The following is a 16838-nucleotide window of genomic DNA, read 5'->3' as shown; positions in this document are numbered from 1 at the left end:
GTCGTTGATTCGTGACTTCAAAATAGTTATTTTTGTTGTAACCGCCGAGTCTTTGACATCGTATAGTTACTTTCTTACGTGACCACATTCTTGTATATTTTTACTAGTCTTATTTTCCCACCCGCTTATCATGGTATTTAATGTTATACTCGGGGTGGTGTTCTTTCCTTATTATGGGCTATGTGTGTTTCTCTTCAAGATTGGTCCTCGAGTCCTGTACTCGGGAAAAAAAAAATCAAATAAAACCCTATTGATTTCTAACATCAAATAAGCTATTCAGCGGATTTTATTTTCAATGTATTTTTTGTACATGTTATGAGGGTGAATAGTTTAATCCTGATAGACCAAGTAAGGTCAACTCAGCATGCTCCTGCCAAAAAGTTTCGTGCAAAGGTCTCAATGACCAAATATAGACTAGTCAAACTAGCACACAGAACCGAGAAGATCGAAGAAACTGACGATTAAATCAAGACTAGTCTGAAACTTTCAAATGTGAGCACTTGAGCACAAAGTTACCATATCAACCTCCACTTAAGCACGTGAGCGGCGGTTATTTCTAATATATAGTTGTCGAATTTTGGGTTTTATCAAGCCGCGATCAATGAAATTACGCAAAATAAAAGCAAAAGACGGAAAAGAAAAACACACACAGACTCACGCTCGGCCATTGATAACTTCATCGGTACAATATATCATTTTCTTTACTGTATACCACGGTAAACTATTGGTTACCACGATATACCCACAAAATTTGGGTTTCAGTATGACAACGATAACGATATTTCGGTCCTTGATCTATCCGACAAATGCAAATAAAATATCGAAAATATATATACATGATACATATCTGTGTGTGTGTATGTGTGGTGTAAGAGTTTTTTTTTTAAAACGTCATTTAGAAATTGGGTTTGAGTTCAATCGGAAAGAAATTACATAGCACAGTCATACGCCTAAATCTCCCACACCTTTCGATTCGATACATAGTTTTGGCCCAAATAGAATGGGTCGAAAACGACGTGTCAATAACCGGAGTCTCTTAGAAACGGATTGTACATTATATTTGTACACACACATATTTAATGCAACAAAATGTACATATACGGTTCAAAGTCTTGTAACAAGCAACAAACCAACCATTCACTGTGATCTGATCCGTCTAACATCGCTCCTGTCGGTGCGCTCGTCGCACGTGCCCTCTCTATCTCTACAACAAATCTCACAACCACCATGTTTAATGTGTGCGACACAAATTCAATGAGCATAAAAATAATACCAGACAGGTTTTAACTTGGTTAATAACTTAATACTAACACTACACAGCTCAAGCTCAAGTATGTAATGAATTTGAAACCGTATCATATACAGAGGTTTTCTTGCCTAGTCGACTAAAAAAACGTCATCCTCTTCTTCACTGTCACTGTCCGCAAACAAGTGAAACCTCTCATCAAAACCCTCCGCTTCCGAGAGCACCGCCCGATCATCATCGCCGGACTCAAACTCGTCGTCATCGCTCTGCTCGTCGCCGAAAGAGCTGGACCTCCGGCGAGGGACCAAATCCCGGTCGGTGATGTTCCCGTTCTCGACGGAGACCCATGGGACCCACACGTCGGCCTGGCGGCCCAAGGCCTTGTCCCAATCGCCGACGACGACGGTGCCGAGGCTCGCCGCCCTAGCCCGCCTCAGCATCTCCGAGAAGTCTGAGTCGTCGGAGACCAGAAGGAGCCAATCGACGCCGCTGCTCATCGAGTGTTGCATCTGCCGCTTCAGAGCCCAGTCCGCCGCCTGGGGCTTGTCCTCCACCGTCCTCACCACCACTCCGGCTCGCCGGAGCTCCCCGGCGAGGCCGTAGCCGACTTTCGGGGTCAGAATCTCCCTCGCCGCCGCCGTGTACTTCTCGTTCCCGGTGATGTATCGCTCTTTAAATCGCTGCCTTTTCTTCCCCTTCAGAGAGTTCATGCGGTTCACCTTCTTCTTCCTCTCCCGCTCGTGGAGCTGCTTGAAGTGCTTCGTCAGGTCCGAGTTGGTCTTGCACTTGCGGCCGCAGACGCCGCAGACGTAGGGCTCCGCGGCGGCGACGATGCCCTTCCGCTCCATGGCGTCGAGGCTCCGGCGGTCTCGGCGCTGGTCGAGGACCCACTGCGGGAGGTGGACGAAGGCGTGGCGGTTCGCGTACGCCGACGCCTCGGAGACCTCGCCGAACTTGGACGCGAGGCTCTTCAGCGCCACGGCGGCGGAGTACGGCGGGCCTCGCGGGGGCTTGTTGTCGAGGTCCCACAGGATGACCACCTTCTTCTGCTTCGGCTGGTACATCCCCTGCCTGTCGCGGACCATGTCGATCTCGGATCCCGACGCGCACGCTCTCACGGCGGCGCGTCGCGGGGAGAGGCGGAATCGGACGGCGGAGGTGGAGTGGCGGAGTGGGGTGTGGCGGAGGGCGAGGGGGTGCACTCGCGGCTGTTGCCGGCCGAGGTTGCAGATTGGGTTCATCTCATTTGGGGGTTTTCCAGCCACACTCGTGATGATGAACGAACACAAATCCCTCCCTCTCTCTCGATGGAGTAAGACTGATGAGACAACGTGATGATAACTATCCAGCCCAATATAGGCCCAACTATATCTTGGTTGAGAAATATTTGGATATACGGGCCTTATCATTTCGGCTTTGCATACCATGGATATTGCTTTTGGTAGCCGTTTCATATAACTATCACCATTCACCAATATAGTCTACTTATAAGTTTTAACTTTTTACTACAAAAATATATGTTTTTAAGTTATAAATATACGTTGTTCTTGATTTTTCTTGATATTTGCCATCTTTTTTTTCTTTTTTTTTTTAAGATTTGTGTACTATTTTGATCTCTATTTATATAGAAGGAAAATAATTATTTACTATTTTAAAAACTATATATAATATTTTTAAAATGATTTAAATTAGCTGCTATTTGGAAAGATTATACTTAAAACTGTCCCCTCAACTATATCCTTTGGGCTTATATAATTTGGGCCTAAATGTGTCATGCTTCTTTGGATTTCACGAATGTTGAAATAAGTTAGGGTTTAGTCTATTAAGTCTATTTTTCTAAAAGCCAAATTGTTTAAAGTGTTTAGTAAAATTGCTTTTAGTAAAAAAAAAATTGTTAATTATGAAAAATTTACAAAACATTGGCTAAAACGCAAATGTTTATGTGACTTATATTGCTAAATTTTTGTATATAATAAGTGGTTCGATATCATTAGACGATAATAGCATTTGTGAGCCATGTCATTGGTCAAACAAGATTGGTTAATCCATTAAGGCTATAGCCCATTTCGATGGTCGAGTTGATGGTCCTTTTCAAAGTGAAGGGATTGTTATATGGGCTCTCGTCTAGTTTGAGATTTGGCTTAATAATTTGGTTTAAGTGTGGTGGTGGTTAATCCTACCCCCACAAGTAGCACAGAAGGTTTAAAGATTGGGTAATGTCGGTATCTAAGCATTTTAATTCACGCAGGTTATATGCATTTATTAGAAATTTCTATTGTATCTAATTAAAGACAATAATATTTTTAATTATATTATATTTCTAGAATATACAATATGTATGTTGGTGATTGATATCTCAAAATAAAATCATTCAATAAAATGGGTGTCTATATTTTATGTAACTATAAAATACCTCTAGGTATACTCAAGCATAAAGCCAATAAAAAGTCAGAGGGCTATAACCCCCTTCAATTTATTTTTACATATTTTTACTTTTAAAATATATAAATCAGTCTCTCTCAATTTATTCTCAATTTTTTTTTTTTGTATATAAATCTCCCGTAACTTGAATTATTGACTTCCTCCGTGGGTATAATGCTAAATATTACACCTCTCTATGTGATTATACGTAGTATTTAAAAAGAGATCTCATAACAAAGTGGTGGGTGGGTTTTTTCTCGATATTGCTACAGGAAATAAAATTTGTAACAGACGACGCAACAATGACGTGTTAGTGACGTGTGAATCGCCAGCAGTCAAGATCTTATATTATCCTTTTTAAGAAAGTTTAGCCAATCATGGCTGCTAATAATATATGCCTGCGATAAGAGAGACAAATGAAAATGGATGAGCTCTTACTTATATGGTTTTGCTTGCCTATCATCTGCCATTCTAACAGTGTCGATATGTTTACTATTCGCAGCGTCCCCTCATAATCCTTAGTTATGCTTTTCTTCTTTTCCTTTTAGTTTTACTCAAATTTTCACTTTATATTTCTTAAAAAGCACTTGCCTTTATGTAATCCATAAAGATAGAACTTTTTTTTTTTAATCTTTCTTTCTTAAGGCTAACTGACTCTTAAATCAAGCAATCATCTGATAAATCTATTCTTTGTACCTTTAATGACACTTTCAATGGCTTATCTAAAAAAATTACTTGCCACATAAGAAATTCAATATCAAATTGCTACAAACCAAGAATTGAAATCCTGTAAAATATCAAGTTTTGAGTCATTTTCATTTGTGCCGCCAAAAATTGACATCATCTAAAATAAATAAAAATCGTCATTTTCTTGTTAACATTTTCGAGAGTTGGCACTAAAACACAAAAATTATGTAGAACCTCTTATTTTCTCCATCAAATTTTTTTTATGTTGCATGAAGAGTTGGACGAGGTTCTTATAAAGATATGCGATATACTTCCTTTACATCTTATGAATTTCGCAGCCTTGTTCAACCCAATTGACAATTTCATAAGTAAATAATTGCTTTGTAGGTAATCGTATTTCTAATTTATGTAAAATGACTTCCGATAATTTTTTCGATAGTTTATATCTATGTAAAGCCTAACTCATCAATGTTCATTGGTATCATAATTTAAGCATTAACTGCTTTCAACGATCACACTTCAAAGTTGAACATTAATTGCTAGTCTTATATCTCAAGTTATATCGACACTCGAGTAGTTATATATATGCTATATATATATATATATATATATATATATATATATATATATTTGTCTAGAAAACAGTTTCTGAAGTTTCAATTTGTGGGCATTTGTAACTCCTAGCAACTTCAATGTTCACATTTGTTTTATAAAAACTTATGTCCTTGTAACTAGATTTGTCAATTAGGCCGACCCGCACGGCCCAATCCTCTTTTGTTCAAGGGTCTTAGACTAATCTGAACCGCTTCATAAATCGGCTAGGCCGAAGTGACTTTGTTGAAGGATCTAGGTTCGGCTAGGGATATACCTCAATGCCAGCAGAGCTCAACCCTCAGCTCCAAGGGCCTTAGATCAGGTCAGGGTTGGGCCTAAGATACTCCTCAAGCTCGGGCGCCTAGTAAAAATAGCTTGGACCGTGCCCCTGAGCTTGATAAAAAATGCTCAGACCATCTCGGCCTAGCTCTTTCGACATCTTTATTCAGAACATATAGCTAATTTGTAATATATTTTGGAATGATGTATATATACACTAGAAAAATATACTATAAAAAACCACTAGCTATATCTTAAAATATACATCTAAAATGATTTTATCAGTGTAATATCTATGTAATTAGTAATATATGTAATAAATAATTAATTAGTGTTAACATACTTGTTACTAAAATAGTTTTTTTTTGTTTGTCGTGTGAATTTTTTTTGTTGACGAGAGCCAAAATTCATTATGAAGATTAACGGTGGTAAAGAAGTTTAAGAGTTTATGCAAATTATCTAATAAAATACAAAGGTACTCCTCAAGCTTGGGCGTAAACTTGTACCAAAGTAACAGAAACCAAGGGCCTGTTTGGTAGTTAACTCAAAAAGTTGTTGTTTTATATTTTTTAATTTTTGTAGTTGTACTGAAAAATTATTTTGCAGTTGTTTTAAAAAAAACTGTTTGGTACAGTTTTCATTTTTGTTTTTGAGAAATTGAAAAAACTGAAAAAACAGTTTGGTACAGTTTTCATTTTTGTTTTTGAAAAAATGAAAAAAAATGAAAACTATTTGGTACACCCTTTGAAAAAAATGAAAAATATTTGGCGGCGATGGTGAGGCTCGGTGGTGATTGAAGAAGATGGCCGGATTTTTTTATTTTTATTTTTTCAAGTCTTACGCGCGGGTGAGGAGAATGAGGAGAGAAGAGAATAAATTTTTTTCCAAAAACACATTTTATTTGTTTTCAGTTTTCTTTATTTTTTTACAAAACAAATTCAAAATTTTTTGAAATTTTTTTTCCGAAAACACCTTACCAAACACATTTTCAGTTTTGTTTCTTATTTTCACTTCTTGAAAAGTCAAAAACTCTTTTTGAGTTTATTACCAAACATGGCCCAAATTACCTGAAAGGTATTAGTAATATGCGTATATTTATACCAAATTAACAGGGAAAAAAAAAACCCGCAAAGCTTGATGTTTTATCTTTCACCCTCAAATTAATAATTTCTTCCTTAATTTATGGCAATTATCTTCAAATTTAATATCGTTTTCCTTTTCTACTACTACCGACCCAAAAAAAGCAAGTCAATTATATAATGCAATTAAGATGATTAGTAATTATTCAAATGATTGCTTTTTGTTTTAAATGTTAGGGTGTTAATGGCAATAAATTATAAGTTGACAATTTTTCTAAAAATAAAAATATGAATATATCAAATCCTGTTTTTAGATAAATTTCATTAATGTTCCACTGGAAAATTCTAGCATTATTCAAACTAGAAAATTCAGGGCATGAGTTCTGGCTAGGTCGGAATCAAATTTTCGTTCCAACCGAATGCCCAACATTATGATGGATAAAAAAAAATACAAGAAACATAAAATATCACAAAAATCGAAAGCAGCAATCTTCATGTCTCAAAAACAGAACAAAACTCTAATTTTATCGTCCCACCAATCAACCAACAATTGACTTTTAGCCACCAAAAAGAGTAACACCTCCTCAATTTTAAAACAGGTAACTTAAGCAGAAATTCGCACTGGGAGTTGAAGAGTCTAAGATTGACGAAGAACCCAAAAACTTCAATTTGGAGATTTGGCACTTGATAGTCTATAAGAACGAAACGCACAAAATTGAAAAGAAAATTTGGCCGATTAGAAACTAATTACGAGTGCCAAGAAAAGACGATGTGGAAAAATAACATGCTCGAATATCACCGTTCCAACACTAATAAAACTAGTGGACAACTCAAACAACTTGGAAACAAACCCACCATTATTCTTCAAAAACTATTATCAACACTTTACGTGTTGAGAGATGGACTTCCATTTTGTCCCATAACCCTTAAAAAAAATTCATATACGCACCAAAATTAAGTTCAACGCACGAAAGATAACTCAAGAAAAGAAAGCAACGAAAATTAGAAAGTGAGCAATCTTGGTACATGATTAGACCACCCTTAAACAAGAAAAAAAAAAAAGAAAGGCCACAAAAATGGAAGCATGGCAGGTTTTTTCGTGTCACAATCATCATCTACAATCCATTAATATTATTCTCCGTATCATTTTTTTTTCTGTCTAACCATAGACAAACAAGTGAGTACCGCTAAGTAGGAGTGTCACTTTTATGGTGCTTCTTTAGCCTTTTTCCAAAATCTACCCAGAATCAAATCACAGACGAGACAAAAAAATAAAAAAGGTGTACTGGCTCTATTTTTTTAATATAAGATACATAGAAAGAACAACTTCTCTGATGTGATACTTTGAGAGGGTCAAATAAACTCCAACGGTTGGAGTTTTAATTTGTTATATTAATTTGTTTTTCTAGCCATATCCGTGCAACTATAACGCTGAGTTTACTTTCCCTTTCGTCAATAATATACACACACATACACACACACACACACACACATATATATATATATATATATATATTGATGATAAGTTATTAAGTATTATTATAAAGATTAGTTGAGAAAGTTGCAATTTGTTTTTCTTTCATTCACAGTATTTATAAGCAGCTTTCTCCTATAAAAAGGAGGCTGCCAAAGACTTGCCCTTTATGTTTGATTTGTACTTGTTTGAATTCAAACAGTAATGGCTTGAAATTTATTCTAGCTTGCTTTAAATTTTTATTATTTGTCAATTTGACATATTCAAGAAGCAAAAGGGTATGTATTGCATTTTGTTGATTCAGATTTTCAGATCACACTGTAAGTTTCTCAGATTTTGTTGATTCTCTTCCCACAATGATTTGGTATAGAAATTGAAATAAAAAACAAAAACATAGAATTGACTGCCAGTCGACAAAAATAACTACTGGCACGTATTGCCACGAAACTGAAATTATCAATCCAATCCAAGTTAACCTTTTCGAGTTTAACAACTTTGGTTCTGTTTTTAACCTTCCAAGTTATGTTGTCATTCCAAAGAATGACTTCGCTGTCCCCTCGGAGAATCTAATCGTCCGACAAAGGGAATAACAAAATGACATAAAAGCCCCTCGTAGGCAATTCTTGACCCTTTTTGGCATTCTAGAAGTAAGTGAGTCGGGAAACACAAATTCGAAGCACAAAGTTGGAAACTTGGAACTCGGAAGAAAGAACAAAGATAGCTTCAATTACATAACAAATATCTGATTTTGACCACATGATAAATAAAACCATATATATTTTTAATTTTAATAATAATAAAAAAATCAAGATCCAGCATTAATACCCAACTAAAAACAAAGCATGTATGACTACTTATCAAATGCACGCATTCTGTGCGTCTCTCTCCTTTGAAAACCCGGTCACCTTTTTAAATGAAGAAAGATAGTCGGTTTTTACTTTTTTTAGATTTAAATAAATGCAAAAGACCGGAAAGTCTATTGCGCAAATATAAATATACATATAATAAAACAAATAAAAGTCGTGAGATAACGCCATATCTCCCAGCAGGTGTTAAACCCTTTATTTATTTAGGCTCTCAAACATTCTGTTCTTCTCGTTGAACCAGTCTCAGTCCACGCTTTCTTTATTTCCCTCTCATTCAATTCTTCCTCGCACCATTGATCAAAGCCTCGATATATCGATCCTTGATCGAAATGATCGAGCAAAGACACGTGGCGGTAGGCGTGGCCTGCTTCGGAGTCCTCACGATCGCCCTGACGCTCTTCTTGTGGCGGTGGTTCTGCCACCGGCCGGCGAATCCGACGGCGACGAGCCAGCTCGTTACCAGAACCGACTCCATGAACGAGAGGCTCCAATCCGGAATCGCCAAGCTTCACCAGGAAGCCTTGTTCCCCGGCCGCCGCGATTTCGGCCGGAGAGGCGTCGGAGGATACTACATGATCCGCCGCGGAGTCTCCGGAAAACCGCTCTTCTGCTGGTCCGATCAGCCGGAGCTCATCACCGACGCCGTCGAGCACGGCTGGTCCCGATTCGCCTTCACGTCGTCGTTCTCGTCTCTGGCCTCGCCGTCGCCCACGGCGTCGGCGAGGCTGCTCGGCATGTGCGCCGCCGGAGATCTGCGGCGGGAATCGGAGCCGGAGATGAGCTGGGAGGTTTGCCAGGACTCCGCGGATTTTATGCAGAAGATAAGGCTCAACGCTGGGGCAAGCAATTCAGGTATTTCCGTGATCAGGACGGCGTTGCCTTTGCCTGGACCGGCGCTGGGAAAGAACTCTTCGTTTCCTCAGGAAGCGTATTTTGAGATCACAGTTTTGTACTGCCTCGCCGGAGAAGAGCGAGAGTCGATCGCCGGAGGTAACAGAAAGTCGAAGGAAGGCGAGAGGACGAAGCTTATTCCGGATCAGAGCTTCGACGGGACTTCTAACAGAGGCAGTAGCGTCAGAGTGATTGACGATTCCAAGCTCGCCGGAAGAGACGACGGAGTAGCTGCTCTGTGCGTCGGTTTGACGGCCGGTGGGTCTCTGCCGCTGAAGCTTCCCGGGAGTTATCCCGGGAGTGTCGGATTCAATACAGACGGTTCTGTCTATCTTGACGGTAATAAATTTGAACTCTTTTCTTTTTTATTCAATTCAATGCTCTTAAATTCAATTTATTGATGATGATATACGTTTTTGGACCAACTCCAAGTTCTCACGTTGAAGGCCAGTTAGTCAAATGTGGCACATTCTAAGGCAACACAATTCTTTGTTGATTTAAGAACTCGTTCATTAAGTTATATTTAAGGCAATCAAATTTAATCTAGCCTTTGGACCCTAGTCAAGACATTTTTTTTTTCTTTTGAAGGGACAGATTTGTGGGGTTTTTTTAAGGTGAAAATTGTTCTCGGGGCAACTAATTTTGTGCGACATTCGCGTCGTCACTCACGTGTAATCTGTGTAAAATTTTTCTTTATAGGAATAAAGCTCGTGTTCGGGTCGGAAAAGACGGAATGGGGAAGAACAGAGAAGGTGATCGGGGTGGGTTTCGAGCCCAAGCAAAAGAGAGTGTTCTTCACGGTGGACTCGGAGGTAATACACGTAGTCAATTCCAAGACGGAGGAGTTTGGGACGCCGTTATATCCGACTCTAGCCGCGAATAGCGAGGTCTCGGTCGTGGTCAACCTTGGTCAAAGCCCGTTTAAATACGGGCCCGCGAACTCCCATAGGACCCCGAACCCTTGCTTCATGGCCAACTCTCCGGCCGCAACCATCGGGTACGAGGACAGCAAAGAGCTCTTCTCCATGGGGAGAATCGACTCCCAGTGGCTCAACCGGTGCGGGCCCGCCAGGGGGAGCCAGGTCAGCCCCGGGAACCCGAACCGAGCCTTGGATTTCGACGAGGATTCCGAAGCTGATTTGTTCGAGATTGTGTTGGATAGTTGTGGTGGGAGATCACCAAAACCGGGTGTCTAATTATTAGATCCATTAACAATGTTGGATTTTGAATGAATTTTTTTTCTTTATTTTTTTATTTTTGAGTTTGATAGGAAATTAGAGATTACATTACACACATTCAAGATACTACTTCACGATTTTTTTTTTTTTTTTTGGTGTATATATAACCTGTTGTAAAAAGAAATGTACGCTCTTTGTAATAACATTTGAAGATGATATGGTATAGTAAAAAAAAGAATATTAATTTATTTATTTTTGCATTTCGCTCTATAATAAAAGCACGTCCTTTTGCCAGCTTGAAAGTGTTGGCATTGCAATGAATTAGTGAACACGGTTTCTTCACGAAAAATGCAAAGAACTGTGGCAGAATTCCTTGCTTTTTTTTTTCTTTTTTTTTTTTTGGCAAAACTGTGGCAGAATTCCTTGCTCTTGATGTCAAAGCATTTGAGCCATGGCGTGTTGGCAAATGTACTTGTCGTGCTTATTGGTTAAACAACTGACAGCTCGTAAATGATTCAATTCATGCTCAAAAAATCATTCTGATATATTATTATTGCACGTCAAACAAAACATAGTTGGACAAAAAAAGGACGATGAACAATCACAATCGTCACTAGTAAGACTGAACAAAATTATACTCAACTGACTGACTGTAAATTGGAAAGACAACTTGTAGGAGACAACTAACTGTTGTAATTATGAATGGTATATATAGTTAAAAATTGGAAGCAGTTTTGCTACATAATACATATATATGAACGGTTTTTATGCGCTACATGTTATGCTATGCCACATCAAGGTTGACCGTCAATATTTTGCAATTTTTATTCATATTTTTTTTTGTGGGTGCATGTATCAATACCAACTCTCATGTGATACGCAAAAGAAAATGATAATAATAATAAAATTAAACCCCGATACTGACGCGTACATTTACAGACATACAACCCATTTTAAGATGTATTGTTTGGTTTACACAACTAAAAGTTCAACAATTATATACATGTTTGGTATGAATTCCATCTGGAAATTTTGGATTATAGTTTAAGGGGGGTGATTAAGAGCTTCACTTATGAATAGAGAAAACAATAAGAAGTATCATCAGATATATTATATATATATATATATATATATATATATATATATATGTATATGCATGCGTGTATATTAAAATTAGGGTCCCACTCTTACAACATAGAAAACCCTATTTATGCTCATTAGAGTTACTATTGTGCAATGATTTTTTCAACCGATGGTCAACGATGTACAGTGTTAGTATCTATATCCAAATTCCAAATATTGCATTAGTGAGTATTTTACACATCCCATCTCTATTTTACCTATTTTTAAATAATATTTTGAGTATATTCTATTCCACTATATTTTCTTAGAATTATAGTTTTGAACCTTTACAACGTTTATACTTACCAAATTTGTCCTGACACATTTATGTTTTCAAATTAATCTATATATACATATATGTTATTTTCAAAACCACTACATTTTCATACAAGTCCAAGTACTATGAAATTATGAGGCGTCTTTTTAAGTTTTTTGTTATATTTTTTAAATGTATTTGTTAATTTTATTTCAATTGTCGCAATATTGTGACTTTATTGTAGTAGTTTTAAATTATTTTTTTTGGCATGAGCTGTATTTGAGTTAATGTATTTTAGAATAAAATATTTAAATCTTTTTATTCAATCAGTAATTTGAGCAATCATATTAAAAATATGTACAAAATATATAAATTAGGTATAAAGTTGTAATTCCAAATTAAAATTAAGCAATTTTAGAATTATTAAAAAGTGATTAAAAAAATATATATGCATTTGTGAATAGTGGTGATCTTTATTTGGATCACCACTATTTCAAAGTGATGCAAATTTGAAGAATGCATCAAAATTTTAGAAAAAAAGGAAGTGATGTAAATAAATAATGAGCTTATAAATAAATATATTAAAGTGATGTAAATAAATAAATGCTTATAAAAAGGAAGTGATGGGAAATTCGGATTTGGAAAAAAAAAAATTCTTGCAATTCTGAGCTTGAATATAGCAAGGGCCTATGTTAACCAAGTTATACGCATCACCAACCCAACAAGATATATCTCTTAATTATTAATTTTATGAGTTTTTTTTTTCATCAAGAAATTCCATTAATATCATTAAAGCTACTAACGAGTGAAAAAACAAAGAAATTGAACATAAAATTAAATCGAATAGACAAGTCAAATATAGTACTATAAAAAAAACCGTCGAGACCTAAACGTAGGATAATTAAAGTCACTTGGGAGTTGCCGAGTAAGTTACTATAACATCACTGCTTTAGAACTTAAAAAATTTGCAAAAGTAATATGCTATCGATCTATTCAACGTGAAAATCATTCCACTAAATCACAAGCTGAGGTTGTAAAAATGACGTTAAGGAAGCACACACAGAGAGATATAATGTAGTAGTTTTTTTTTTTTAATTGTTTAGCTTATGTTTCAATTAACTCTCCATGTATAGGCTTATAGTCATTACTATGAATCAGATTCAGATAATTAACTGGGGAAATAGTAAAATGAAGTCGCCAATTTTCCAGGATCCCCGATTTTTGTTTAATATATTATTTCTAGAATTTATTGAACAAATTGACCCGCAGGTTATGTTGTCGTTTCATAAACATAAAACATACTGTGCCGTTTTCCTCTAGAGGCTGAAATTAAGGAATACACAAATTTGTTATTAATATCAAAACACTATAATTCATCTAAAAGGCATATTTCGTCACTCACCTCCTCACCGGCTGAGTGTTTTTTTTTTCGGCCACTTTAGTCATTGATTTGCCAGTTTTTCGCCCCCGCATTTTCTTGTCGTTTTTTTAATCTCTTTTTCTTGTCGCCTTTTTTATACTTTTCAATTCATAATATAATTATATACCACAAAATGGCCTCAAATATGCAAAATAGGATAACTTTCATTTTAATTTAAACTTTCTGTTTAATTAATATTTGAGTTTTGAATATATATATATATATATATATATATTTATAGAAATAATATTAGAATATTATATGTAAACATGTTCCTTTTTCATACGTGCAATAACTTTTGTCTGCTTTTTTTTATCGGTCTTCTTTTTCCATTTTCTTAGACCATCAAAAATTCATGGAAATGTTGTATAAACAACTTGAATACTAATTGCTATGACGATATTTTTACGAGATAAAAACGACACGTCAAGTCAACGTACAAAGCTCAAGCCCATGAACAGAGCGCTTAAAGTCAATCTCCGAGTCAAATTCTCGAAAGAAACTCTGCGAAACGACTCAAGACCATGTCGACGAATCGCATCTCGAAATCACATCAACGAGATAATTTACAATGACTCAAGACCACACCGGCGAGTTGTGCCTCGAGGCGACGTCGACAAGTTGTATCTCAAGTCTACGAGACAATATTTGAGTCCATACAACGATCAGAGACCACATGTTTTGATTCATCACTACGACTCAAAAGTAAGTCTACAAACTCTCGCGCCAAACTCCAAATCAAGGCTCATAAAACGACTCTCAAAGCATGTTTTCGGAGACTCAAACATCTGGAGACATGAACACTAAAAAATCCGAAGAACATGATGGACGTGAAGAACACGAACACGTGAAAAACAACGCCTCACATAGGGCGGTGCATCCTCAACACAGAGCGGTCCCATCCAACTCGATCTGTAAGTCGAGTGAATAGGTCGTAGAAAAAGGAAGGGGACCAAACCAAATTAAAATTCGTAAAAACAACGGGACCAAGAATACTTAAAAGAAAAACGCACTAAAGGAAACATCCAATTTAAACACATTAGTCCCTCAACCAAACGAATGAGTCCAAAAGGACATTGTTGTCACCTTCAAAGATGACTCTCAAAGCTTGAATCAGTTGGCAAGGCCTACCATAGTTTGAATTCTTAGAAGCTGGGCTTCCAAGGCTGAGTTTCCAGCACTAATTATTTTTTTTTTGGAGCAGTAATAAAATTTATTGGCGCCGCAAATTTCCTATAAACAAAGTACAAATTATTAACAAACAACATTTGCGAGACCTGCCAAAATTAGAAGTAAAAATCAGTCGTCCCAGCGGTTCGGATAATCAGACCATGGTAGTACTAATAAATTCACGTGAGTATCTTCCCCAAAGTAATTATTGTGTTTTTATTATATTTATTTTATTTTTTGTGTCATCCGGTTGTAGAAGATCACATTCGTTCATGAGCTAAATAAACTAATATCATTGTTAAAAAAAATGCCAAATTTAATTACTATATTGTAACCAAAATCTTTATATTTTTGACAACATCGTAAAGTATATATATATGTTGGTAAAATGAAATTTCAAAAAATTAGGTAACTAACCAACTAAAACGTTTGGAATTGCTATATAATCAACGTTTCATAAATTTTAGGTATATAACCATAAAGATGACGTGACATTCCTGGTTTACCCTTTTATTGAAATAAAAATTGGGAGTATTTACTTCAATTAACACGTGTAAATATATGACTATGGCTATTTATTTAAGATTTACAAAATGTTGGCTATATAAGAATGTGAAACCGTAAATATGACCTAATGACCCATAAAATTTACTATTACTCATGTTCAGATACATCTAACTAAAGAGCAACGAACATGGGCCGTCGTCCACCTACATGGGCTTCTACGAAGGTAATTCCAAAGTAGCTTAAGCCCAATATCTTGCCGTGTTTTGGTGGAATGCGACAGTATTAATTAGAGAATTAAAAAACATTAATTGTCTTCTCATTTGTAATTCAAAATAGAAAAATAAAACACAATCTCATCTATCATTTTTGCGACAGAGTCCCATGCCTAAAAGTAATATTTACATGAGCCGATGCGTAAGAAGATCGAGTGCGAAAGAATCCCTTTCTGAGCTGTTCTACTAACTTCTAATAATCTTTATGATTGTAAGATATTTTGTTTTCATTATCGAGCAACAAAAAAATCCAGTAATTTTTGGGGCCATATATAATGTGAACTGATAATTCTGACACCAGCTAAGTAGTGGACCCAAATTATATATCCGCTGCCTCTGGCCTTATTCTCCCGCGTGTTCAACCTGGCCCATTTCTTACATGCATTAACACGTAACACTTCGTAAATATATATATAGATGACAATAATTGAATACAAAATAAAATAAATCACAAGAATTGCCTGCAAATCAATGATCAGCGATTTTGTTTAATGTACTCATGCATGTGTACGCAAATATCTGTTCCATAAGTCACAAAACATGTGTCACATTTTTTCCACTTCACATTGCATGTTTCTGACTTTGATAATACGCGTGTTTGCAATTGCGCACACAATTAATACATTATAGTTACACACACCATCGTATACATATAATGTTGAAAATTCGATGGGCGTCTTGTTTTGGAAGGTGAATCAACTGCCCATATCTCCGACTTAATTTTATACGTTTGCATTATTGTTGTATGGACTATGGACCAACGTAGAGTGGGTGAAAGGACTTTTGACGCTTCCAATATATATATATATATATATATATATATATATATAGTTTATGCAACACCTTGAATAATAAGATAAAAAAAAAGATTTCATATATTATTGCATAAAACAAATGTTATATGTACGGAAAGGAAAAATGATGAATAAAAAAATAATTTAAGATTATATATATGTGAGGGAGGGAGGGAGGGAGTGAGTGAGTGAGGTTTATTAATGGAGATTGATCAAGAGGAAACAAACCCCACTTGGGTCATTATCCACAAAACCCACTTAAAGGTGAACGTTTATATATTGCTAGTAAAACCCACTTTTTGATGGGCGCTCATGATGAAGAATTTCAGCGCCTGCACATGTTGTGTCTAATGCCTTTTCTACTTAACCTTGAGACCACTCTATATTAGAGAGAGAGAGAGAGAGAGAGAGAGAGAGAGAGAGAGAGAGAGAGAGAGAGAGAGAGAGAGAGAGAGAGAGAGAGAGAGATTAGTATGTGATATTTAAGTTTTTAAATTTATTAGGAAATGGGATATGATGAGATGACACAAAAAACAAAACACCAAGAAAAAGAAACACAATTGGATTGTGTTATATTACATG

At 36.3% G+C, this 16838-nt stretch overlaps 2 protein-coding genes across 2 annotated transcripts; one reads left to right on the top strand and one right to left on the bottom strand.

The window, feature by feature from the left end:
• Positions 1-1255: 1255 nt before the first annotated feature.
• Positions 1256-2729, bottom strand: LOC149392068 (uncharacterized). The gene has a single exon (XM_089621160.1). It carries the CDS (start codon positions 2698-2700, stop codon positions 1378-1380), a length of 1323 nt encoding a protein of 440 aa, XP_089477286.1. The 5' UTR covers positions 2701-2729; the 3' UTR covers positions 1256-1377.
• Positions 2730-8805: 6076 nt separating this feature from the next.
• LOC149392067 (uncharacterized) lies at positions 8806-10826 on the top strand. The gene is made up of 2 exons (XM_089618781.1): positions 8806-9876; positions 10237-10826. The coding sequence occupies exons 1-2, from the start codon at positions 8976-8978 to the stop codon at positions 10731-10733; spliced, it is 1398 nt and encodes a 465-aa protein (XP_089474907.1). The 5' UTR covers positions 8806-8975; the 3' UTR covers positions 10734-10826.
• Positions 10827-16838: the final 6012 nt, after the last annotated feature.

This window comes from Urtica dioica, chromosome 7 (genome assembly GCF_054948205.1).
Source record: "Urtica dioica subsp. dioica isolate 48M chromosome 7, U.dioica_male_clone48M_v1_H2, whole genome shotgun sequence".
In the NCBI taxonomy this organism is placed as follows: domain Eukaryota; kingdom Viridiplantae; phylum Streptophyta; class Magnoliopsida; order Rosales; family Urticaceae; genus Urtica; species Urtica dioica.
This window is presented reverse-complemented; position numbering and strand designations above follow the sequence as displayed.

Bases quoted from the DNA above. Each gene is read 5' to 3' on its own strand.
- LOC149392067 (XM_089618781.1), top strand. From the start codon at position 8,976: ATGATCGAGCAAAGACACGTGGCGGTAGGCGTGGCCTGCTTCGGAGTC. The intron at 9,877-10,236 runs GTAATAAATTTG...TTTTCTTTATAG, and splicing joins CGGTTCTGTCTATCTTGACG to GAATAAAGCTCGTGTTCGGG.
- LOC149392068 (XM_089621160.1), bottom strand. From the start codon at position 2,700: ATGAAACGGCTACCAAAAGCAATATCCATGGTATGCAAAGCCGAAATG.